This window comes from Ovis canadensis, chromosome 13 (genome assembly GCF_042477335.2).
Source record: "Ovis canadensis isolate MfBH-ARS-UI-01 breed Bighorn chromosome 13, ARS-UI_OviCan_v2, whole genome shotgun sequence".
Taxonomy (NCBI): Eukaryota; Metazoa; Chordata; class Mammalia; order Artiodactyla; family Bovidae; genus Ovis; species Ovis canadensis.
This window is the reverse complement of record NC_091257.1, coordinates 73,061,864-73,087,060: the sequence shown is the minus strand read 5'-3', so window position 1 is coordinate 73,087,060 and position 25,197 is coordinate 73,061,864. Positions and strand designations below refer to the sequence as shown.

General features: G+C 46.1%; 1 protein-coding gene across 1 annotated transcript in view; it reads left to right on the top strand.

Annotated features, from left to right (window-relative positions):
• Positions 1-23,083, top strand: part of RAB22A (RAB22A, member RAS oncogene family) — a 45,695-nt gene extending 22,612 nt beyond the window's left edge. The window contains exons 3-7 of the mRNA XM_069548222.1: positions 8,681-8,762; positions 16,970-17,041; positions 17,134-17,240; positions 17,789-17,898; positions 22,073-23,083. Of these exons, the coding sequence (XP_069404323.1) occupies positions 8,681-8,762; positions 16,970-17,041; positions 17,134-17,240; positions 17,789-17,898; positions 22,073-22,170 (469 nt within the window). The 3' untranslated portion in view covers positions 22,171-23,083. The remainder of the gene's footprint in view (positions 1-8,680; positions 8,763-16,969; positions 17,042-17,133; positions 17,241-17,788; positions 17,899-22,072) is intronic.
• Positions 23,084-25,197: the final 2,114 nt, after the last annotated feature.

Sequence of the window (25,197 nt, the reverse complement as noted above, 5' to 3'; positions counted from 1 at the left end):
CCCAGCACCCTCTGAAGAACAAGCTCCAGTGCAAGAGAGCTCCTCACAACACAGGGGAAGGGAGCAGCACCCCGGAAGATGCCCTTCACCCATCTTCAGGGCACACAGCCCTGCTCTCTACTCCATGTTACATCACCATCTCTGGCTCCAACTTCTGGTCTCCTTCTAAGGACTGTTGTGATTATGTTGGACTGTCTGATTAATCCAGGATCCTTACCCCAACATGAGATTTTTAACCTAATTGTATCTGTAAGGGCCCTTTTGCAGTGGGAAGTAACATATTCACAGGTTCTAGGGTTGGAATGTGGCCATCCTCTAGGGTGGGAGTGGGGGGTGGGGCAGGGCGGTCATCTAGCCTCCCACACCTTGAGTCGCCGCTCCCCTAGGGACTCAGGTGTGGCTTTACCTGTGAGCCTCCTGGGGATGGGGGTGAGGTTGCACTCACTCTGCCTGCCTGGAGTTCCTGCTCAACAAGAGGAGGCATGTGTTTGAGGGAGTCACCCCCCTCTCCCCCAGCGCACTACAGTCCTGTGGTGCTGTGGTTCCAAGACCAGGCTCAAGGTCTTACCTGATGAGGGTCCTAGCTGCGCTGCTGTCCTCCTCCATCCCCTCCACACCTTGTCTGCAAACTGGTGCTGACGAATCAGATCCACCCCAGAGGCTCACACGAAGGACTCAGTGGGGCCACATGTATGATGGACGAGAAGAGCACTCACCATGATGACCACTCAAACGGGGCAGCTCATTCCTTCCCTGTTACTGTTGATTTTACTGTATATGATGCAAACGGTTTTCCTATTGGGTTAAGTTATTCTTAACAAACTTAGGAAAAGAGATGCTAAACTCTTCATCATTAAATTTAATTGTCTTTAGGTTTAGAGTAATGTCTTCATTGAGTTTAAATATTTTCACAAACAGTCTTAGAATGACAACAGTGTAGAAGGTCCTGGAGAATTTGCTCAGGGTGACCCATGAATGAGCCTGCAGATTCAGCCATCTCATGTGCACCCACAGCTCTGGTGCAGGTGGGCAGAGCCACCTAGGAGTGGCCCCTCTGCAGGGTGGTACGAAATGGCACATCAGCCCTTAGATCTCATGAGTCTGAGAAATGGTAGAGTTTAAAGGTACATGAGATTCTGGAACCTGCATACAGAGCTGAGGTTATGGACACTCATTAAAAGGCACCACGTACCATTATGAGGGGGTTTCCCTGGTGGCTTAGCTGGTAAAGAATCCACCTGTAATGCAGGAGACCTGGGTTCAATCCCTGGGTTTGGGAAGATCCCCTAGAGAAGGGAACGGCTACCCACTCCAGTATTCTGGCTTGGAGAATCTCATGGACTGTAGAGTCCATAGAGTCGCAAAGAGCGGCACACGTCTGAGCACCTTTCACTTTCACCATTATGAGGATGACAGCATCTGTGTATCATTCCAAGAAAGGGCTCAGAGGTACTGGACTGTGAGGCAGGGCACACCTGTGTTTTGAAGGAGCCCAGCGAGTCCACTGCAGGTAAAGGAAAGGTGTTTTTAAAACCCCTTGTAGCAAGTACTTCCATTGGGAACTCATGCTCCCACCAGAGATTGTGGTGACGTGGAATGTCTGGAAAAATGGAGAAGTTTATGAAAGGCAGCCTGCTTTAGGAAATAATGCTAGTAGGGATTTTAGATTAAAGAGGTAATAAGATCTGCCTAGGCAGAGTGAAGAGAGATGGTTTAGTAGTGAAAAATAAGGGTATCATACAAGTAAATGGCAGGCTGGAAAATAAAAATGTATCATTTGGATGGCAGGAAGCCATTGCCTGTTTTTCAGGATGCCAGATATGAGCTTATCCTACCATCCGTGTCATTTAACTTGAACATTAAAGGAATGATCCTGGGATGGAGTGATGCTGGGAGGGAGAAATTGTGATCCCACTTGAAGATGAGGGTCCAATTTATGAATTTACCTCAGGGACTGAAGTTCAAGTGTAGATTAAATATGAAGTAGAGAGCCAGACAGTTCTCTCAGAGTGGATGGAAGTAACAAAGAAGAGCTGCAGACCACCGTTTGCATGGAAGGCCGACACCACGTTCTGATTGAGAACTCAGAACTGCAGACAGACTGCGGTGAGGGTGGAGTAGAATTAAGCCCTGTCTTCACTGCCTTTAGTGTGGGGACAGGGATGAAGTGTCCCGACGGTGGAGCAGAGCTGCAGTCAGTCAGATTCAGGAGAGCACGTCCTCCACAGATGAAACCCTGAAGCGGGGGCCATGCAGGAGGCCTTCTGCCTAGTGCGTCCCTGCGCCCCATGCCCACCCTGAGCCCCAGCGTCATCACTCTAGATCAGTCCAGCCAAATCCAGGTGCCAACGGGGAGGAAGTGGTCCTTACTGGTGTGACAGGCCAAGACCTCTGGTTCTCAGAAATCCACAGAGATGCCTGTTGGAGTGAGAGGCTTCGGGGGCACGGGGAGGAGGGGTGTGGTCGTCCCATCACCACCACCTGCGCTGGGCCCCGTCCAGCATCGCAGCTGCTTCCTTAGCAGGGTTCCAGGAACCCATCTCTGGCAAGATGCCTGGCTGATGCCCAGCAATTGGCCTAACAGCTGAGCGGGAGCAGGTCATGAGGACGTCCCTGGGCATGGTCAGCCCTGCTGGTGGCACCCCACCCCACCCTCTAGAGGCCACACTCCTGGCTCAAGAGCCCCCCGAGTCACCTCTAATCTCAGCTCTCTCTGCGCTTCAAAAGTACTTCTCACTGTGTACTCTGGGGAGCGCTTGGCTGAGACTCCCTGAAACTGTGGACATCATGGAAGGCCAGGTGGCTTATAGCAACATAGTAGATGTTTTGTCAGAATTCCAGGGTAGCCAGTGGGGAGGTGAGGAAGATGCCCCTGTTACAGAGGAAGATGTGAACCGCAAGCTCCATACTTCCTGGCACTGAACAGATAAATTTAAAAATAGACAAATAAGCCAGGCAGACATTGTACAGGCCTTGTGGCAGACACTCTGAGGACAAAATGGAATGGTGTGTGTTGCAGGGTGAAGTTGAGATGCAAAGCCACCTGGCTTAGGTGGACCACACACATTTCTGTGACTGTCGGCAGCTGAGCTCAGACCTAAAGCCTGAGGAGCGTTTGGCCAGAGGGAAAAGCATTCATGGAAAAGGAACCGTCATCGTGAAGTCAGAAGCAGGAACAATTAGAAGGATTCAAGTCTGGGGGAAGGAGACCAGCTTGATGTCTGCAGTGGCCTAGGCAGGTTGTGCTGGGCTCATGGTCAGGGCAGAGGTGGTAGGTGAATAAAGACAAGCAGAATCAGAAAAGTGGGGATTACAGCTGGTGTGAATGAAATGAGTGCATGGTCAAGTGGGAGGGTTGACTGGGGACCATGTTGGGGAGCTTGGGCATATAACAAGGGACCCTTGGGAACAAGGGTGGCAGGCAGTGACTGGGGGCTGGAAAACAGTCAGTCATAGGGTTGTGGGGTTGTTGCTGGGTGGAGTGAGAGGCCTGGGATAGGCCCAGCTAACGTAGGATCATCCCTACACCGGTCCTCATGGCTTGGGGACTTTCCTCCAGCGAGACAGCCACTCCATCTGTGTGCAGAATAACCAGGGAGAGAGGCTGTCCTGGGTGGTTGAGACAGAAGGACAGATAAGACCCCTAAAAATTGGCAGTTTGGCCAGTGACACTGGCAGTGCAAGGACAAGAGACCAGTAGATGTGGAGGCATAACAAGGAGTTGTGAAGGAGTTGTGTTCAGAGCATCCACGGGAGAGAAGGGGATGGATGGTCTAAGGTCACAGACCGGAAGTTGGGTTTAATCCCATAACATCCTTACATTACATAGCAGCTGCTATTTTGTCTGTCTCCTCTTGTCTGAGTCATGAATCTATACTCTCAGTAAAAGGGAGATGGTTGGCAGGTAGTTTGGACCTCAGTGAATTCTGATCCCAGTAGCGAAACACTACCTTTTAACATTGCGTGTAACTTTCTCAGCTTTTCTCTCCTTGAAGCATATTTCTCCTCTTGTCCTTTGAGCAGTTAGTTTGGGCATGTTGTATGCTCTGGCTCCGTTTAAAGGCCCGGTGCCTGTTGTACTTCTGACAGCACAGCCATAATTGATGGAGGACTGAGTTGCAGCCTCTTAGGACTAATACAGCAAAGTCTAAACTAAGACATTTCCTGGTGCTGCCTTTAAATAGTAATAATAACAATAATAATACCTTGTTTAGAGACACTACTTTATAATTTGTAGAGCATTTTCAGTATATCATATCATTTCATCTTCACAATAACTAAGGCTTTCTGAAGGCTTCAGTTCAGTTCAGGCGCTCAGTCGTGTCTGACTCTTTGTGACCCCATGAATCGCAGCACGCCAGGCCTCCCTGTCCATAATCAACTCCCGGAGTTTACTCAAACTCATGTCGATCGAGTCGGTGATGCCATCCAGTCATCTCATCCTCTGTCGTCCCCCTCTCCTCCTGCCCCCAATCTCTCCCAGCATCAGTCTTTTTCAATGAGTCGACTCTTAGCATGAGGTAGCCAAAGTATTGGAGTTTCAGCTTTAGCATCAGTCCTTCCAGTGAACACCCAGGACTGATCTCCTTTAGAATGAACTGGTTGGATCTCCTTGCAGTCCAAGGGACTCTCAAGGGTCTTCTCCAACACCACAGTTCAAAAGCATCAATTCTTTGGCACTCAGCTTTCTGCACAGTCCAACTCTCACATCCGTACATGACCACTGGAAAAACCATAGCCTTGACTAGATGGACCTTTGTTGGCAAAGTAATGTCTCTGTTTTTTAATATGCTATCTAGGTTGGTTATAACTTTTCTTCCAAGGAGTAAGCGGCTTTTAATTTCATGGCTGCAATCACCATCTACAGTGATTTTGGAGCCCCCAAAAATAAAGTCTGACACTGTTTCCACTGTTTCCCCATCTATTTCCCATGAAGTGATGGGACTGGATGCCATGATCTTCGTTTTCTGAATGTTGAGCTTTAAGCCAACTTTTTCACTCTCCTCTTTCACTTTCATCAAGAGGCTTTTTGCTTCACTTTCTGCCATAAGGGTGGTGTCATCTGCATATCTGAGGTTATTGATATTTCTCCCAGCAGTCTTGATTCCAGCTCGTGTTTCTTCCAGCCCTGCATTTCTCATGATGTACTCTGCATATAAGTTAAATAAGCAGGATGACAATATACAGCCTTGACATACTCCTTTTCCTATTTGGAACCAGTCTGTTGCTCCATGTTCAGTTCTGACTGTTGCTTCCTGACCTGCATATAGGTTTCTCAAGAGGCAGATCAGGTGGTCTGGTATTCCCATCTCTTCCAGAGTTTTCCACAATTTATTGTGATCCACATAGTCAAAGGCTTTGGCATAGTCAAAGCAGAAATAGATGTTTTTCTGGAACTCTCTTGCTTTTTCCATGATCCAGCGGATGTTGGCAATTTGATCTCTGGTTCCTCTGCCTTTTCTAAATCCAACTTAAACATCTGGAAGTTCACAGTTCACGTATTGTTGAAGCCTGACTTGGAGAATTTTGAGCATTACTTTACTAGCATGTGAGATGAGTGCAATTGTGCAGTAGTTTGAACATCCTTTGGCATTGCCTTTCTTTGAGACTGGAATGAAAACTGACCTTTTCCAGTCCTGTGGCCACTGCTGAGTTTTCCAAATTTGCTGGCATATTGAGTATAGCACTTTCACAGCACCATCTTTCAGGATTTGAAATAGCTCAACTGGAATTCCATCACCTCCCCTAGCTTTGTTTGTAGTGATGCTTCCTAAGGCCGACTTGACTTCACATTCCAGGATGTCTGGCTCTAGGTGAGTGATCACACCATCGTGATTATCTGGGTCATGAAGATCTTTTTTGTACAGTTCTTCCGTGTATTCTTGCCACCTCTTCTTAATATCTTCTGCTTCTGTTAGGTCCATACCATTTCTGTCCTTTATCAAGCCTATCTTTGCATGAAATGTTCCACTGGTGTCTCTAATTTTCTTGAAGAGATCTCTAGTCTTTTCCATTCTATTGTTTTCCTCTATTTCTTTGCATTGATCGCTGAAGAAGGCTTTCTTATCTCTTCTTGCTGTTCTTTGGAACTCTGCATTCAGATGCTTATATCTTTCCTTTTCTCCTTTGCTTTTCGCTTCTCTTCTTTTCACTTCTCTTCTTTTCACAGCTATTTGTAAAGCCTCCCCAGACAGCCATTTAGCTTTTTTGCATTTCTTTTCCATGGGGATGGTCTTGATCCCTGTCTCCTGTACAGTGTCAGGAACCTCAGTCCAAAGTTCATCAGGCACTCTCTCTATCAGATCTAGGCCCTTAAATCTATTTCTCACTTCCACTGTATAATCATAAGGGATTTGATTTAGGTCGTACCTGAATGTCTAGTGGTTTTCCCTACTTTCTTCAATTTAAGTCTGAATTTGGCCATAAGGAGTTCATGATCTGACCCACAGTCAGCTCCCAGTTTTGTTTTTGCTGATTGTATAGAGCTTCTCCATCTTTGGCTGCAAAGAATATAATCAGTCTGATTTCGATGTTGACCGTCTGGTGATGTCCATGTGTAGAGTCTTCTCTTGTGTTGTTGGAAGAGGGTGTTTGCTATGACCAGTGCATTCTCTTGGCAAAACTCTATTAGCCTTTGCCCTGCTTCATTCTGTATTCCAAAGCCATATTTGCCTGTTACCCTAGGTGTTTCTTGACTTCCTATTTTTGCATTCCAGTCCCCTCTAATGAAAAGGACATCTTTTGGGGGTGTTAGTTCTAAAAGGTCTTGTAGGTCTTCATAGAACCATTCACCTTCAGCTTCTTCAGCGTTACTGGTTGGGGCATAGACTTGGATTACTGTGATATTGAATGGTATGCCTTGGAAACAAACAGAGATCATTCTGTCATTTTTTAGATTGCATCCAAGTACTGCATTTCAGACTCTTTTGTTGACCATGATGGCTACTCCATTTCTTCTAAGGGATTCCTGCCCACAGTAGTAGATATAATGGTCATCTGAGTTAAATTCACCCATTCCAGTCCATTTTAGTTTGCTGATTCCTGGAATGTCAACGTTCACTCTTGCCATCTCCTGTTTGACCACTTCCAATTTGCCTTGATTCATGGACCTCACATTCCAGGTTCCTATGCAATATTGCTCTTTATAGCATTGGACCTTGCTTCTATCACCAGTCACATCCACAACTGGGTATTGTTTTTGCTTTGGCTCCATCCGTTCATTCTTTCTCGAGTTATTTCTCCACTGGTCTTGCGTAGCATATTGGGCACCTACCGACCTGGGGAGTTCCTCTTTCAGTATCCTATCATTTTGCCTTTTTATACTGTTTATAGGGTTCTCAAGGCAAGAATACTGATGTGGTTTGCCTTTCCCTTCTCCAGTGGACCACATTCTGTCAGACCTTTCCACCATGACCCGCCTGTCTAGGGTGGCCCCACAGGGCATGCCTTAGTGTCATTGAGTTAGACAAGGCTGTGGTCCGTGTGAAGGCTTAGATCTTCCTTAAAGTGAGAAGTCCTGGTGCACATTCTGATTTAACCATGGCAAGTGTAAAAAGTTTTTAAAAGTAAGGATTCTGATACTTACGTAAGCTCAGTAATGCTTCAGAAAGTCATTCTATCGATTTCAGCTTGCACTTTCTTGAAAATTATGTAACTGCTACTTGAATGTCTTCAAAAATATTTCAGATTTAGAATATGTGAAAATGTCTAGCCATTGAGTTCATTGTCCTGATTAGGATGATGAGGGTGTGATTCCAAGAGCACAGCTTGACCCTCAGCCCCAGAAGTTTTATTCAGTGGGAAAGAAGACATAATCATCTCTGGGTTCTTTAGCCAGACTGGGATGCCCGGAGGAGGCTGGGAGACAAAGGACTTCCCAGCAGGGAGCTTTCTGGTGGGTTGGGAGGGTAAAAGGTAGCATTGGAGCTAGTGCTGGCCTGGGACAGGCCTCTAGAATCTTCGGCCAGGAGCCTCCAGAGGGTCTAGGCATGTGTTCCACAGCTCCTCACAGGTTCTCCCAAAAGCACAAGCCCCTGGCCCTACCTTCAGAAGCCCCTGCATGGAGCAGTCCCTCACAGAGAGCAGGAAGACCTGCACAGGAGCATTCCTTCTCCACCCAGGACTGGGGTGGCCCCAAGGCCCTACATGGCCCAGCAGGACAACCAGTGGGGGGCCAATCTGTTACTGAAACACAGAAGTGGTGATTGGGAGTCTTCCTGCTTCTTGTTGGCATTTTAGTTTTATTAACCCTGGTCTAACTCTAGCTCTTCACATGATCCTTTGGTTTAGGAATGGGCTGAGGACAAAGCCAAATGACCTCCTGCTCATTACTAGTGCACTCATTTCCTGGACACACAGGTTTGCACGAAAGTTTTCCCATGGTGCCATCTTTCTGAAGAACAGCTTGAATATATTACAAGGGAGGCTAATGTCTGGATTATCAAATTATCTCATGGTTCTTTTGATGTGAAGGTTAGGCAGCCACAAGCCAAAGAACCCTTCCGTCTTAGAGCGTGCAGCCAGCATCTGAGTGTCTCATCAGTACTCCCAAGCGGACCAGAGTCAGAATGTAGTGTGGAGCAGCAGTGTGAGAATTGTGGAGTCTAAGCGATGTTGCCAGCTGGGGCTGGTGACATCCTTTAAATAACTGTGTTCTGATCGTTTAGGTCTCTCTTTGTAGGGCATCTTTTATGACCAAGACTGTCCAGTACCAAAATGAACTACATAAATTCCTCATCTGGGACACAGCTGGACAAGAACGAGTAAGTCACTCTTTACATTACTATGTGTTTTTCTGAGGCCCAGATGAAAGCACCAGTGCAACCGCTGGGTCCCATCACTTCACGTCACTCACTTCCCTTCTCTGCACCAGAGACACACACATTCCCATTTGCGCGGCCAGCCCTTTCCTTCTCAGTTGGAACCACGAAGTCCACGGATGGAGAAAGTGCTCATGGGCACTGAGGGCGTTTTTATACATTTTAGTGTCTTCAAGTAAATTCTGACTAACAGGCCTGATGAAACCCCACTCAGAGCATGGTGTGTAATTTTGGGGCTCCATCCTCGAGCAGAGATATAAAAGAATTAGTGGTAGGAAGCGAGAGTGAAGCACATCTCATAGCCGCCTTTTAAGAGCTAAAGAGGGAACTTTAACAGCGTACAAAGTTTGAGACTAAGTGAAATGGATGAGCTAACACAGTGCTATGCAATAGTGCTTAATAAACGCCTAATGATAAAGGTGTCCTGGATGGCTGTCTGCCTCGGGAGGGCCTGGGCCAGAAGTGGGGCGAGGGCCATGGGACTGCGGTACAGAAGATTTGACAAAGCCCACCCAAATGGGACGGGACTGGAAGGGAAGGTGGGGAAGGGTCTGGCTGCTGCTGCTGCCCCATTCTTCCCTGTGTTGAGTTCCCTGTTGAGGTGTGTCTGGCAGCTGCCCTATTATTCAGCTCCTGTTTAATTTTGTTTTCAAACAGTGTTATCAAAACAGAACATGTGATGGATGCACTGTGCTATCTTAAAGCTCTTAAAAGTATAGCAGAAGTAATCAGGAGAAATAGTCTGTCCTCACAGTCTTATCTGAGACAGCGTAGATGCTTCGAATGGTGTAAAACCCGACAAGCATCATCACAGACAAATGGAGGAAAACACAACAAGCCGTTACTGTTGTCCTGGATGTAGACATCGCACATTTGTACAGATTTCATGTCTCAAGTTCGCTCTGTTTGGTTTCTTTTGTTTTGTGTTATTTTGTTAAACCACTGGATGTCACACCTTGTGTCCACTTCCTCATCCGAGATGTGTCTGCTTGGTCTCCAGTCCCCACTGCTCCTGCGTTGTCTGGGCCATGTGTTCTGAGGTGGCTGGGCCTTGGCCAAGCATCACTCACCCATCTTTCAGAAGGGCCGCCTCCCACAGAGCCTCCCTGAGTATGTCCGCAGACATAGCCCTGGCATCCAGCCTATTAGACACAAACTCATGGCTTTTCATACCAGTAATATATGTACCCTTTCAGTGAATCCCACATCTCAGTTACCCCTCCCATATATTTAATGAGACAGCAAAGCCCTCATCATAAAGCATCCTACTATAATATAGATTCCATTATGCCTTGAATCAGAGCCTGTCCTCATAGACACAGTGACGTATAACATCTCTTTTTTTTTCTCAGAACGTAAAAAAAGAATAACAGGAGGGTTTATGCGTCTCTCTTGCTGTTGCTATGATAGCAGGATTCTGTTAAGTTTTGTAATTAGCTGGTCTGCCTGCCTCTTGTTTCCCCACCTCTAATTGATTCTGCACCAGGAGTCATTGCTCTGAGATGCAAATGTCCCTCACCCCTACCTGGAGCTTGATCACTGAGCCAGCCAAGGGCTCGCGCTGGGAATACAGATGAGGCAGCCAGGCCCGGGAGGCCTGCCCAGCAGAGCCCCGTGCCATGGAGACTGTCAGGAGAGGGACGCTGGCCGTGCGCCGCCGCTCCAGCTGGTCGTTGCCAAATCATAGGGTTTAAGAAGAGCTCAACATCAACAGCGAATCAGAGACTGTTTGAAATGCAATGAAAATCCTCCAGGGCGCCTCTGTGAGCCTTTCCTGCTTGTTTGTCCCAGACAACAGCCTTTTGGGCCTGGATGGTGCCAGCCTCCGCCCGACTCTCCATCGTCACCTCCTCCCACCAGTTCATCCTCCAAGACCAACCAAACCTTTCAGATCTGCCGTCGCCAGGCCAGTGCCTGCTTTTACACCCACGTCCCGTCGTTCCCTCTGCTTGGACCACCCTCCCTCCTGGTGTTAGCCTGGAGAACACAAGTTCAGCCTTCAAAACTCTCATCCCATGTCGCCTTGAGGGGGCTTTCCCCACCACCCCTGCCTTCCTCAGTTTGCCACAGGCCCGCCTCGTTCACGCTTGAGTCTGGAGGTGCTCCCTCCCCGTTAGCTGTCCTGACAGCTGCAGCTTCTGAGTCTACTCACTTCTCCCTGTGCCCACTGTCAGCGGCCTGCCGCCTCTCACTCCCACCCAAGAGCCCTCTCCTGGTCACTGCTCTCCCTGCCTTCCCTCCTCCCAGCCCCGTCACCCTGTGTCCATTCTCCTCACAGGACTAGAGTTCCCTTGTGAAAACCTGAATCAGACCCTGTTACCCTCCTGCTCACCTCCTCAGGAACTGCCGGCTGCCCCTGTCCAGGGGTGTGCAGAGCCCTCAGGGCCTCCGGTCCAGCCTCCTGTCACCTGCTGAGTTCCAGCCCAGGGCCTCCGTTCACTTCCTCAGACGCACCAAAGTCGGCCTGCACATATAGTATTCCTTGCACCAGAAGGCTGTCCCCCTTCACGCAGAGCATGGCTGTCTGGCTCCTTAGCAGCCTCTCCGTCCCAGCTTCAGTGCCACACCCTCCCAGTTCCCCTCATCCCTCGGCCCCTCAGCACCACCCCAGCTCCTCGTACATGACTGTGCTCTATTTATTTCCCTCAGGACCCTCATTCCAAGTTGTAAGTAGATGCTTGTCCACAGCCTCTTCCGACAGGCTCTCCCCACAGATGAGAAACTGAGAACCGGGCCCACGGGGTTATGTTCCCAGGGCCCAGCACGGGGCCTGACCTGGTGCTCCGGTATCAGGTAGACCAGTTAGCAGGTAGACTGTTCAGAGTATTTCTTTATATCCTGAACCATCCTTGTGATTGCCTACAACCCCCAGGTTGTACCCCCCGTCTCCTTGCCTGTTTATCTTCTGTTAGCTCCTTGGGGGCAGGGCCTGTCCTCACATCTGTGTGCTCAGCCCCTGATGCTCAGCACTGATACCCATGGATTTATGTCATTTAATTGCGAGCCCTACTCTGGCACAGGGAAACAGGCCCAGATCCTCCCCCTACTTTTGTCATGTGAGTAGCGCGTGCCTCAAATTAGGCATTTCTGCTATCTATGTGTTTGTTATTCAGTTCTCTGTAATGAGATTTATCATGGAATCAGAAGTCATCCTAAGATGCAGCCATTCATGATGAACTGACCATTCGGACAGCCTTCCCATTTGACCCTCACGTCTTCACAGATGGATTATCCTTGATGGTCCAGTCACAACTGATTGCAAAGTAATTTCATTAAGTCAGTGAAAGTGATTTGGAGAATTCCGCAGATGTTATACAAAGCCATTGATGGTAGGGAGCTTGTTAAATTAAGTGAAGAGAAAGCTCCTGATCAAAATGATGGCATAAGTGCCCCAGAAGATAATGATTTGTGTATCAGAAGGCCTAGAGAAAACCGATGGGAGTCCTCACATACTTTGTAAAAGTTCCCTTCCTATGACAGGACTAGGAAAGGCAAACACAAAATGAAAAATGATACCATATTGTGCCAGCATATGGTTCAGGGGAGCTTGGTGTGCTGCAGTTCATGGGGTTGCAGAGAGTCGGACGTGGCTTAGTGACTGAACAAGAACAACATGGTTCTATCAGAAGAATCATGGTCCAGTTATCAGTCAACTTGGACTCAGTGTTCATTCAAGAAACTGGTTGCAATAATAAACCAAAGTTTTTTCTAATATCAGATAAAATGAAACTTGTTTTCATAATTTTTTTCCTCAAGACAGAGCCTTTTCAGACCTTTTCATCCCTAAATGAATTCATTTTAAATGATCTTTTCCCACCAATCTTCCTTCACCAACAGGGTCTCCTCCAGAAGCATAGCGACAGACCTAGCTGCTGCGCAAACATACACCTCACATCCATGTCAGAAGTGCTCCATAATTGTAGCAGCAGTAGTTCAAATACTTGCCATTTGCGTGTGATCATGTAAAAAAAAGTTTCTTAACCGAAGTCTAATAGACACTGCAGCCAGTCTTGAAGATTTATATCCTGAATCTTAATGTGGTTTCTCCTGATGACCATTTCTAAAGGTCAGAGCACCAGGAAGACTTGGAGTCATTTGTTGTCACAGGAGTCACATAAGGGATAGACTCAAGTTTGAAATCAGGAAAATGTGTACACATTGCTTAACATCTATGACCAAGGTCCACACTGTGGCTCTCAGGCCAGATCCAGCTTACTTCCTATTTTTTCAGAGCACAGCTGTGCTTATTGGTTAACTTGCTGTCTGTGGCTGCTCTCTTGCTTCCATGGTAGAGTTGAGGAGTTATGGCAGAGATCACGTGATCCACAAAGCCTAACGTGTTTACCACTGGCCTCTTCCAGAAAAAGCTGGCCAGCCCCTGATCTAGGGCCTGATTGGGAGCAGAACTATGCACACATCCTTTGAGTCTCTTTGTAAGCTGCTGCCTTCTTTTTTTATACCACAAGTACAGTATATAGAAAGTTTCAATGTCAGTCATGGAGGAGTAGCTTGTAACAGGCTAACCCTCACACAGAAAACAGTTACGTATAAACACTGGGCAAAGCATTAAAAAACAACTCTCTGAAGGTCCTGTGGAGCCGCCAGATACAGTCAGGGACTAAAAGGGGAATGGCATCAAATGAGACTCCTGTTTTCATGGCTTTTCCCCCAGAGGGCACACCCACGACCATGCAGCACAGGGTAGCTAGAACTCACGTGGGGCGCTGTCTTTATATTTGAGGGCAGAGGTTAAGGTTGCTAGAGCAGCTGGGAAAAGAGGAGGCACATCCCAGAAAAGATGAATCCCGCAAGGCAGGAAGCCCTGAAAATCAGCTTATAAATCCCTTTCCTGGCTTTGCTCAACCCTCAAATTGTGAAAGCATGGGAGCGACAATAAGGGACTCAACAGAAACCAACAGCTGGAGAGGCGACAGGACTGAGCAGAGATCCTGCTGCTGCTCGTGAGAGTAAGCAGGGTTTAGAGTCCAGTCCTGCCTGTTATGTAAGGCTTAATCAATACCCTAAGGTCCCCCAGAAACTGCCAGAGGGCCATGTCTTAGGAGTAGAGACCCACATAGACCCACCCTAACCACGTGTAAAACCATCTTAGCGTGATAAGCCAGTGTTTTAACACTTCAGAGAAGATAACGGAAACCAGATATTTTAAATATGTAACTACAGATGGGGAGTCTCCCACAAAATGGCAACTGATAAATGAAAATGCTAAAACTGAAAACTGTAAGATCTAAAATGAAAAATCCACCAGATAAGTGACAAATTAACCAATCAGAAGAACAGAGAGTAGAAATATAGGAACATGGTACCCTAGGGACAAATTCAAATGATCAAACATATGTGTGACTGGAGACCCAGAGTTGTTAAAAAGAAAAAAAAAGTGGGGGGACAGAAAGAAAAGATGTTTCGAGAAATAGTGGCTAAAATTTTTCCATATTTTGGTGGAATTAACTCACAAATCCAAAAGTTTAGCAGACTCATAGATATCAAGAAATCTATGTCTATCATAGTCAAATTGCTAAAAATCAAAGTTAAAGAGGAAAATCTTAAAAGCAGCCAGAGGTGATAACATAGGCACATGCAGGACACACTAAGAAAGAGGACTAGCCTTCCACCATCAGTGGAGGCCAGAAGGCAGTGGAGCCATTTTAGAGAGTCAGAATCATCCACTTACCAAAATTATCTTTCAGATATGAAGTCAAAGTCATGACATGTTTAGAAGAAGAAAAGCAGAGAGGATTTAGCAGCAGTGGCCTCAGAAATGTTCTTAGGCTAGAGATGCACCACCTCTAGCCTAAGTAATCGAGATCCAAGGAAGGAACAAGAAGCACTCGGAATGGTTAATATAAAAATCTGGGGATTTTTCTTTTTATTAAAAAGAAATTATTGGTAATTTAATGTAAAAATTATAATATTGAATTATGTGTGTTATATAGATTTAAAATATTTGACAGCAGCACAAAGGACAGTGGGATAAGAAATCTTGCATGGTTCTGATCTTTCACATAAGGTGGTGCATTTTAAAATCTAAGTCAGCTATGAGAGACATATTGTAGTTACGAGAGCAACCACTTAAAAGAGTAATACAGGGAGGTATAACTAAAAAACCAATGGACTAATTAAATACGTTAAAAGTAAATAGTAAAAAATAGTTAATGCAAAAGAAGGGAGGAAAGGAAGAACAGGGCTTTATTTTGTTTTAATGTAACAAAATTTAAAGCAAATAGCAAAATGGTAGTCCTAATATCAGTAAAAAACAAATATATCAGGAAGTACATTAAGTGTAAAGGAACTAAATATTCCACTTAAAAGACAAAGGTTTTCAGATTGGATCAAAAGTCAAAATCAAACAATATGCTGGTTATAGAAGGGATTACCTTACATAGAAACCTAGACATCACATGAAAATAAAGAGAATGGAAGTGGATATTCTGTGCAGACCATAAGCAAGAGAAAACTGTAGTTTTTATATCAATAAATAGACTTGAAGAGAAAGGTTACCATCGAGAACAAAGAAGGGGTGTAAAAAGAGTAGCATTGGGGAACTTTTTGTGTTGATGAAGACATTTTCTGTCTTGGGATGGGACAGGATGAACGTATACATACACACTTGTCATTTTATCAAAAGTAAGACCTTTTATCAGCCTCAAAGTCTTTACACTTCTCTAAATGAATCTTACTTTACAAATTTAAATACCACACACACAAAATCCAACAACCTTGTAAAGGAAGTTGCTGGGGCAGTGCATCACGAGTGAGAGCTAGTACCATAGCCTTTGCGCCGTCTGTGTGCTTCTCTGACTGTCATCCCAGGGAGGGCAGTTCAGAGTCTCCCACCTAATCATCTGGTTTCCTTAGTTTCTTACAAGTTTTATTGTGTTTTTCTCTCTCTAAAACTGAACATTTTATTGGAAGTTTTCCGACTCTGACCCCAGAGGCAGGGATCTTTCCCCCTGAGACTAGTAACGCTTAACCTGGATGGTATCACCAACTCGATGGACATGGGTTTGGGTAGATTCCAGGAGTTGGTGATGGACAGGGAGGCCTGGCATACTGTGGTTCATGGGGTCACAAAGAGTCGGACACAACTGAGCGACTGAACTGAACTGAACCTGGATGGATGTTTGAGGCTGGCATTTATTTTGACATTGCCCTGCACCTAAACAGTTCTTAGGTACTCACTTCTGATAACGGTGTCTTCTTTTGTTTTGGAGGGAAGCCACAGAACAGAGAGCAGGAGGGGAGTCCCGTAGTACCTCTCACATCACGTGTAGGGGTCAGGTTTCAAAGTCAGGGGATACGACAAAGATCAAGCACAAGTCAGTGTCTTGTCTTGTACGCTGACCTCACATTCACTGAGTGGGAGGCTTGACCCAACACACACACATGCCCAGAAACCAGGGTTGACTGGGGTGGGCACATCCCATTTTCCATCTCACACCCTATCAAAACAAATGGCCCGCTAAATCAGCCTCACTATTTAGATTGTCCTTCCTTCTCTTCCCTATTGTGTTGGGGGGAGGGGGAGAGCTGGAGGGTGATTGGTGGGAAGAAGCCCTGTACACAGAGTTAAATGCATGTAAATGGAATGAGATATGTACCCGCTTTGGGGAATTGCCACGTATGTGGACGATATAAAAAAAGCGAGTTACAAGCTCATCCAGGTCATGAATGTAAATGTATACTCATTTCTGTACCACAATCAGCATTTAGATTGCAGGTTATCTTTATGACACCCAAATGCAGGCGCTTCTCTGGAGAACTATTTACAGCATTATTTTTATCTCCTTGTTAGTTTGGGGAGCCAAAGTTTAAAGGACTACTGAACAAATAAATTTGGAAATTATAACATTGAGTTCAATTAGCCTTTTCAGCTGAAACAGTTGTTTATAGCACGTATTTAATTCCCATAAAACTGTATTCTAAACTACCTTCTGAGCGGCATTTCAGTGTTAGATTTGAAGTTTTTGCCTTTGGTAATTACTGGTTCATTTGCTTTAAAGCACCATGTCATCTTTCTTGGCTTAAGAGAAAGATTACCTTTTGTGTGGGGATAATGGGCTTCAAAGTCTAGTAAGAAGCATATTTAACCAGTTTTCCCGATTTTGTTGTTTATTTTTCCCTCTTCTCTGCAGTTTCGTGCCTTAGCGCCAATGTACTACCGAGGCTCGGCTGCAGCTATAATTGTTTACGACATCACGAAAGAAGTAAGGCCTGACATACCATCTTCTTGAGACTATTCTGAAAACTCTGTTTAGGTCGCTTCAGTCTCCAGTTGCTTTCCTCCTTTGTGTTACAGGAGACATTTTCAACATTAAAGAATTGGGTAAAAGAGCTTCGGCAGCACGGCCCACCCAATATTGTAGTTGCCATTGCAGGAAATAAGTGTGACCTAATTGATGTAAGGTAAGTTATTAGTGCAGGAGATACCAGTGCTGATTGTGTGTTCTTCTGACAGAGCACTATCCAGTAGAAGAATCTAGTTTCTGTTTTATCTCTAACATTGAAAAATTCCTATTTGTTGTTTGGTTGGGGTCCTGAAGTTTCAAACTAAAATTAAGAGTTCAGACACTTGGAGCTCATTAGATTATGTATCAAGACAGGTGTGTAATTTATTTAAACATCAGTTGCAGTACACTTGAACATGATCTGAGATTGATGTAGCCTCAGCTCCCGTAGCACAGGGTACTCGAATGGGGAAAGGATATTTTAAGGAAAGCACGTCGATTGGCAGTTTCTCTGGACCACTTCCATGATCTTCCAAGCAAGGGCTCTACTGGGGGAGGGGGGAGGGGAGAAACCATGGTGATTCTCTGACTGTTCCATTAGACACATTGATAGTGGTTCCAGGTTCCGTTCTGATCATCATAAATCTGGTTAATTACTGGGTAGATGGGGATCACATTAAGCTCCTGACAGGTAGAGTTTGTGATCTACAGTTTATTGTTTTCCAGAGAGGTCATGGAGAGAGATGCCAAGGACTACGCCGACTCCATCCATGCAGTCTTTGTAGAGACAAGTGCGAAGAATGCGATAAACATAAATGAACTCTTTATAGAAATTAGTGAGTATCCCTACCTCACGCATTTCTTCTGTGCGGAGCAACTTAATGCAGCTTTATCTGGTCAGGGGGAGTTTCCTCCCTACACAGACCAGTCTAGCCTGGTGGTGTTCTCAGTGGAATGAGATTTGAGAATTGAAGAGTGACGACGGGTTTTCATGTTGGGACGTAATTGCTGGAGAGCTGCTGCCTGACGACTGGCCCTGCTTTCTAGGAGGAGTGTTGCTCCTGAATCAGTAATGTGCAAGGCCTTGGGGTCCTGGAAGCTGTCATCGTCCTCTCTCTCTTTAAATGTGTTTCAGTTAGTCATCCAAAGTCATGGAGCGTGAATAAGATAAAAAAAGGGACATGGACTGTGTGTGTAATTCCCCTGTAAAAAAGTCCTCAGAAATTAATATGAGGCTCTTGCCAGTGAGAGGTTGAGACATTCTTCCCCTCCTCTCCTCTTTCCCTTTTCAGAAATGTTACAGTGATGACACTCAGTGGGAGAGTCTGCCACATACCTCTGGGACCATCCATGAATTGTATCTGTTCATTCATTTCATTCCAATTCATCAGAATGTTCACTGAGACCTGTTTCAGACTCGGGGGAGACAGCAGCAAGCGTGACGGGGCGGCCTCTGCAGTCCACTGGGGGAGAGAGAGCACACAGGGAAGCGAGACCCTTTCTGATGATGAGCAGGAATACAAAGTACATAAGATAGACTGAAAGGAAAGAGTTTCTGCAGATGGTCAGGGAAGGCTTCTCTGAGGAGGCACTATTGGAGCCAGACCCTGACACAGCAAATGTGCAGAGCCCTAAGGTTCATGTTAACTGAACAGGTCAGACTTGCACAAGAAGGATAGGAGTAAGCCACACTGAGATCTATCCTTCGGGGAGATCTGAAAGTGGAAGGGCGCTTGGCCAGCATGTAGAGGAAGAGCCAGCAGGGCCAGGCTGGGACGGCCCCCAGGGGAGCAGACCTCGGGGCGCCAGGGCCCAGGGGCTGCAGGAAGCCCCGGTGACCCCGGCAAGTGGACAGCAGCGGCAGGCGGGCCCCTGGCTACATGGCCACCCCATTACTGGGGTTACTTCTGGTTTTATTTTTAATTTTTGATGTTTTTAGTTTGTTCAGAGATCTGAAATTTATGTAACATGTCACACTTTTTAAATCTGGCCACTTACTGAAATATTTTCAGAGTACCATGCAGGCCTGCTGGGCCTATCTGCCACCTGGAACAGCTGGTAGACACTGGTGTGTGAGCTCTAGTCCAGCCCCTTCCTTCCAACATTAAACAGCAACAATATTTTTCGTCTTCCTAGATTGTAAATAGCAGTTACTCAGATGCATTCCTAAAAGGCAGTGTGTAAAGGTAGTCGGGAATTTTTCACAGTTTAGTTCAAGCTAAAATATCTAGGTATGTGGTATCATAATTATCACTGTTTTTGTAAAGTGTTCTATAGCAATATTAAGAATAGGAAGGTAGTGAAGCCTACCAACAGTGAAAATTCCTATATAAAAACTAGCCTGTACATACTGATTTTAACTGTGAAGAATTAAAAAAAAAAAATGTTTGTTCCAAAAGATTAGAAAAACTTAGATGTAAATTGAGTTTATTATTTACTGGGCATTGTAAAATTGAGTTAGCATGGGGCCTGGGTTTGCTGGCTTTTTATCGGAGTCTAATATACATGCTGCAGAGTGCTCCCATCAGAAGTATAATGCTCCAGGGGTGTTCATGGACTGAGTAGCCTCCTGGGTCAGCACGCATGTGAACCTCACTCCTCCCCCTCCCACAGGGAACCCCCATCCTGACCACCAGCTCTTCTTGTTTTACCTGTTTATAGACTTTATGCTTTTTAAAACGAACTGGGTTTGCTTACGTGTGTCTGGTGTGTTTGACTCTACATCACATCTGGTAGATAGGTCCCCATGAGCATGTGACTCATTGTCATCACTGTGGAGTGTGTGTCAGGGCGGGCCACCTCCACAGGGCAGTTACCCGCCATGTGGATAGGCATCTGGTAGTTGTCCCCAGTTTCAAGCTATGATAAGTAGAACCTCTGTGAGCATTCTGCTTCATGTCCAGTGTGTGCACGATGTGGACGCTTTCTGTTAGGGGTCTGTTTACACCCAGGAGAAGATTTGCCGAGTCATCAGGTATGCGCACATTGAGTGCAGGTTTACTGCCCAGCAGCCTTCAGGGTGATCACACCCGTCAACGCGGACAGCAGTGGGATCTGAGAACCCCAGTCACTCCATGTAGGGCCACCAGGGTCGTGACCCACCACTTCGGACAGTGAATGAAGTCAAGCACCTTTCCGGCATTTGTTTACATTTTTATGGTATTTAGATAGCCTCTTCTGTGTAGTTTTGCCTGTATTCCTGTTGGATTTATCTGCCTTTGTCTTAATGTTTATAGTTTATTTTGGCTGTGAGTCCATTGTTGATTATGTCTATTGGAAAGCTCTACTCTGCGCCTTGACTTTCATTTTTGGATCAATTCCTTCGGTGAACTGGAGCTTTAAATCTTAATTGTATCCACTTTGTCCTTACTTTCGCTTGCAGTTAGCTCCTGCTTAAGAAATCCTTCCCTATTCCCAGGTCACGAAGGTGTTCTCCTCTGCTTTCTTCTAAAAGTATTTCAGAGATGGCTCTGTAATACCAGCTGTGTTTCCAGCATTCATTTATTGAGAAATAAATGATGACAAGAGTCAGTAGAACTTTTAAATAAATTTGTGTTGTGGTCATAACAGTGCATGCAGGCATTTCAAAGTGCTTGTAGGACTTACTAGGGGTGCTTCCTCGCCTTGTAGGCACCACGCTATGTACTGCCCTCTCCCCACCCCGCCCCCCAGTTTGGAGGCTGCTGGACATGCTGGAGGCTCCAGTCTAGGCACCTGAGGACTTGGGAGTTGGAAGATTGCTGCTCTGCCTCGTTAATGCCAAACGTGGGTGTCAGTTCGTCCCATGGTTTCAAAGTACCTCAGCACCAGGTGCTGTGCTGAATGGACACTGGGAACATAGAGCCAGAGGCATGCTGCTTTCCTCCAAGAGCATGGGGCCCCATTCAAGGGGTGAGGAGATCGCTGCCTGAGCAAACGCGGGATAATGGGCTTCTGGCTCCTGACTAATGTGAGCGTCCAAGGTGCTAGACAGAGTTAGGAACTGCTCCTTGTACCGGGAGCAGCCCTGAAGTTATCAGGGAGGGTGGGTGACTGGGTGATTTAAGGCTTCTCTCGAACACACTATGCTTCACAGAGCAGTAAAGTGAAACCCGTTCATTCTCATGCACTGTTGGTAGGAGAATAAAGTGGTGCAGCCTCTTCAGAGAGCAATTTGGCAGCATCTGTCAAAATTTAAATTGCACGTCCTTCCTGCATTTGTGCTGGATAGACCCTGGGAGTGCAGTGTCTGTATCAGACGAACACCCAGGAGTGGAACTGCGTGACCCAGCTCTTCCCAGCCAGTCCATTTATCCTATACCAAGATAGTCTTTGCATTGCTGTTAAAGACATGAGAATACTGGAAACAAGCTAACTATCTGTGAATTGGGGATCAATGGCAGGACATCCACAGACTCAGCATCACAGAGCCTTGTAGACGAACTCTGCTTGAGCACTGCCCAGATGCATGACATGATAAGAGTCTGTGCTCCTGCCTGGGTTTTAAGAACAGGGATGGGTGCATGTGTGTTCCATGCACGTCTGCGCACACCTCTCTCTGGAAGGTGGCCTCTGCTACAAGACAGGACAGCAACGTTCTGATGCAGTTTTTTTTTTAACATGTTAAATCTTTTTACACATTTAAAAAATGTGTACTAAATGCCAGGTGATACTCCTCTTTGGACCCTGGGACCAAAAAAAATGACAGGATATTAGTGGGAAAACTGATGGCAACAGAAAGTCTGGAGTTGAGTGAATAGTGATGTTCCAGCGTCAAGTTCTTCCTTTTTGCCGAATCCCACGGTCATCCCATGAAGTCCCAAAACCGGGGGAGGCTGGGTGAGGTGACCCAGCTGCATGTCACCTTTGCAGCTCTTCTGTACATGTAAACACCTTCCAAAGTTAGAGATTTATTACCTTTTTTAAATTTTAGTGAGACCTGTCAAACTGCAAGTGTAGAATGGTCATGTATGAGAATGAAGCCTGAGAAAGTGAATGCTCACTGCCCTCCCTCCTGTCCTCTTGGTTTAGGTCGAAGAATTCCCTCCACTGACGCTAGCCCACCTTCTGGAGGAAAGGGCTTCAAACTCCGCAGACAGCCTTCGGAGCCAAAGCGGAGCTGCTGCTGACCGGGCCTCGGCCCCCCGGGCTTCCTGATGAAGTAGGTGGTCCTGACAGGTCTCGGGAGGGCTGGGCCCCGCCTCCGGGGGTCACCTGCCAGTCTTGGATCTTCTTCGGGCAACAAGGATTCACAGGAATTGACCGGTTTCATCTCCTCTTGGGAGACTGCAGCAATAATACGTCAGTCTGTGGACTTCCGTCCTGTAAAGAATCTCTGTACACAGGGACTGCATCGTTGGCTCCTGATCTTGCTGAGAAGGAATGTACAGTTGTGTGGATGGTAGAATGAGATCATTGAGTAGCTTTGTAGTCAAGATTCTATGTCACATTTGTAAAGGGAAAATTAGCACTTTTGTGGTTCTTGAGGGAAAAAAAAAACGGCCTTGTGGAGACATTCCTTTCCTTGGTTTCCTATTGCCACTGTTAGAGGGAGTGGTAGCATTTAGAATGTGTGCAGTTACCACCGTGGAGAGATGGCAGTTATGATCGTCGGAAGCTAACGTGGGTGGTTTCCGGGGCTGATGGAGAGGCATCCACTCCTGCCGTCTCTGACGCACTTTCCATTGGGCGCAGCAGCCCAGGACCCTGTCGCACGCGTGTCCCCAGGCACATCACTGGCACCTTTTTAGGTAAGCTCTGTTGATCAAGATGGTGGTGGTAGAGAGGCTGCCTGGAACATGTTGAATTGCAGATTCAGTTTAAACTGACTAGCCATGTTTTCCAAAGGAAGAGAGGAAGCCCAGAAAGTGGAATAAATGCTGTCCGTTTTTTATTTAACCGAGTTGTCTTGGTGGGGGAAACAGTTATCTGCCGCTTGCTCAGCACATGTAAAGTTGTAGTCATATATTTATGAGACCACTGCTTACAGATTATAAATTATGTAAATACATTAATAAATTCTATGTTTCGTTTACCACTCCATTTACTCTTGCACCGGCCTGGCGCGCGCCCCCCATTTCTCAGTTCGTGCACGGAAGTTCTTTGAAGCACATTTTATGCGGTGCAGAAGCATCGAGCATGTGGCTCTAGGTTGTCAAGGGTTTCTCTGCCTTCCTTCCCACCACCCCTCCCCTGCAGTCCCATCTGGAAGCCACAGTGCAGACAGATGCCACTTGGAGAAGCCTGACGAGTCCCTCCTAGCCTCGGGGTGCAAGACCAAGCTCCTGAGCCCATGTCATTTACCTGGTCTTGGAAATAAAAGCTGCTGCTAGTTTTCACAGCAGCCTCAGACCAACTGTTTGAAGAGCGCTTCTTCTCTTGTTAACAGTTCCACGTCTCTTTCCCTTATTTTCCCCTGCCTCTCTTAGTGGTTAACACTCTTTTCCCTCAGGGAGCCTAATGAGCTTTTTAATATAATCTAAAAGCACTGAAGTGAAGTTGGTGAAAATTTGTTCCTGGTCTAATCTGGCACCCTTCCAACCTGAGTATTGTAAGGGAAGGAAATTTACAAGATTAAATAGGAAATGAAACAGCTTGAATTTCAAACCAAATTGTGTTTTCAGAGCTATCCTTAAACTGAACAGTCAAAACTTTTAAAAATAATGGTTATTTCTTCATGCCCCCCACTTGATACAGTTAGATTTTAATGGGAAAATTATAACTCAGATTAAGTGAAAAACAGTTCCCTTCCCCATAGTGTATATATCTTGAGCACTTGGAATTGTTTATTCTCTTACTGAAATCGTATAGAAGGAATGTAGGTAGTGAACACTCTCATGTTGCTTTGTGTAAAGTGCGCGTGGACTCTCTCCTCCCCTGGCATCTAGCTTTCTTCCCCAGCGTGAGATTAGCAAGATTTGGACAGCATGCGTGATTCCAGGGCCAGGCAGTTCACACCTGAGGGTGGTTAGGCTTTACTTCACATACATCCAAACGGACTGGCCGTCAGGCCACTGCCCTGGTTGGTCCCTGACGTTCCCCCCACTGGGCCTCCGTCTCCATGACAACAAAATAAAAACACTCGACTTACCAAGAGGTCAGGTGTGTGTGGCCCTTTCTTATTTCACCAAAAGATGACACAGCTCTGATCTATGACCTTCACAGTTTTTCCACCACAGCTGTCCATCAGCATGGCTGGTTTCATGGTGTCTGGGTGCACAGGGAAGGGCGGGCAGAGCACTTCCATGCCTCTCTGGTGGGTGAGGCCTCCCCTCCAAGTGTCTTTCACCTCATTGTGATGTAGGCTGCACAGAGCCCAGCACAGTCCATCCTTCAGCCCCTGTAGCCGCCTTCTCCTCCTAATCCTCGTGGTCCTCTCCACATGCTCCCCACACAGTTCGGGGCCCTCTCTTGCCCTCATTTTCCTCAATCTGTCTCAGAAATCAATGTGGCTCTGTACCTCACATGATGTTTTCTTAATATTCAACAGTAACAACTGCACCTTGCTCTCTCAGAGTCCCTAATCCATACTCGATGAGAACAGGGCAAAGGATGTTTTCCGTTACCTTGTTTGCTTCTAAAGCACAAAGATGGATATTAACGTCAGAAGCAGTGTTTTATTTTGAGCCCACTTTGGATTATTCACCTGAGTAAACAGTGATTTAATACATGTTTCATACATCCTTTATTCTTAGTTCTTATCATGAGAAAAAGCTAGCTTGTGAAGAAATTGAGACACAGCCCATCTATAAAAATCTGCTTTCGGTTCTCTTATGACGCAGGGCCATCTTTAAGAACTTGGGGGACTGAAAAGAGAAAAGCCATTCATTAGCTCTGAGTGTCTGTTGATTCCTCTCAGAGAAATGAAAATCAGGTCTTTGCTGGCGTCCAGTCCTAGGAACCAGTGATCTCCAGAACTCTCCTTTCACACAAGTGTTTTTCTGATTCTGTAATAACTCATTAATTAACATTTGGTGATTAAAAGAACATAAAGGGGGAGTATGATTAAGTGTCCTTCATCTTAAACTCCTTTTAAGAAGTGATTAGGGAGAAGTACCTACTGCAAGTCCTTCTGGTTCTAAATGAAACCTCCATCACCTGCTCTTCAGCCACAGTCAGGCCCAAGTGCTACACGTTGCAACAGAAAGGTTCGGTTC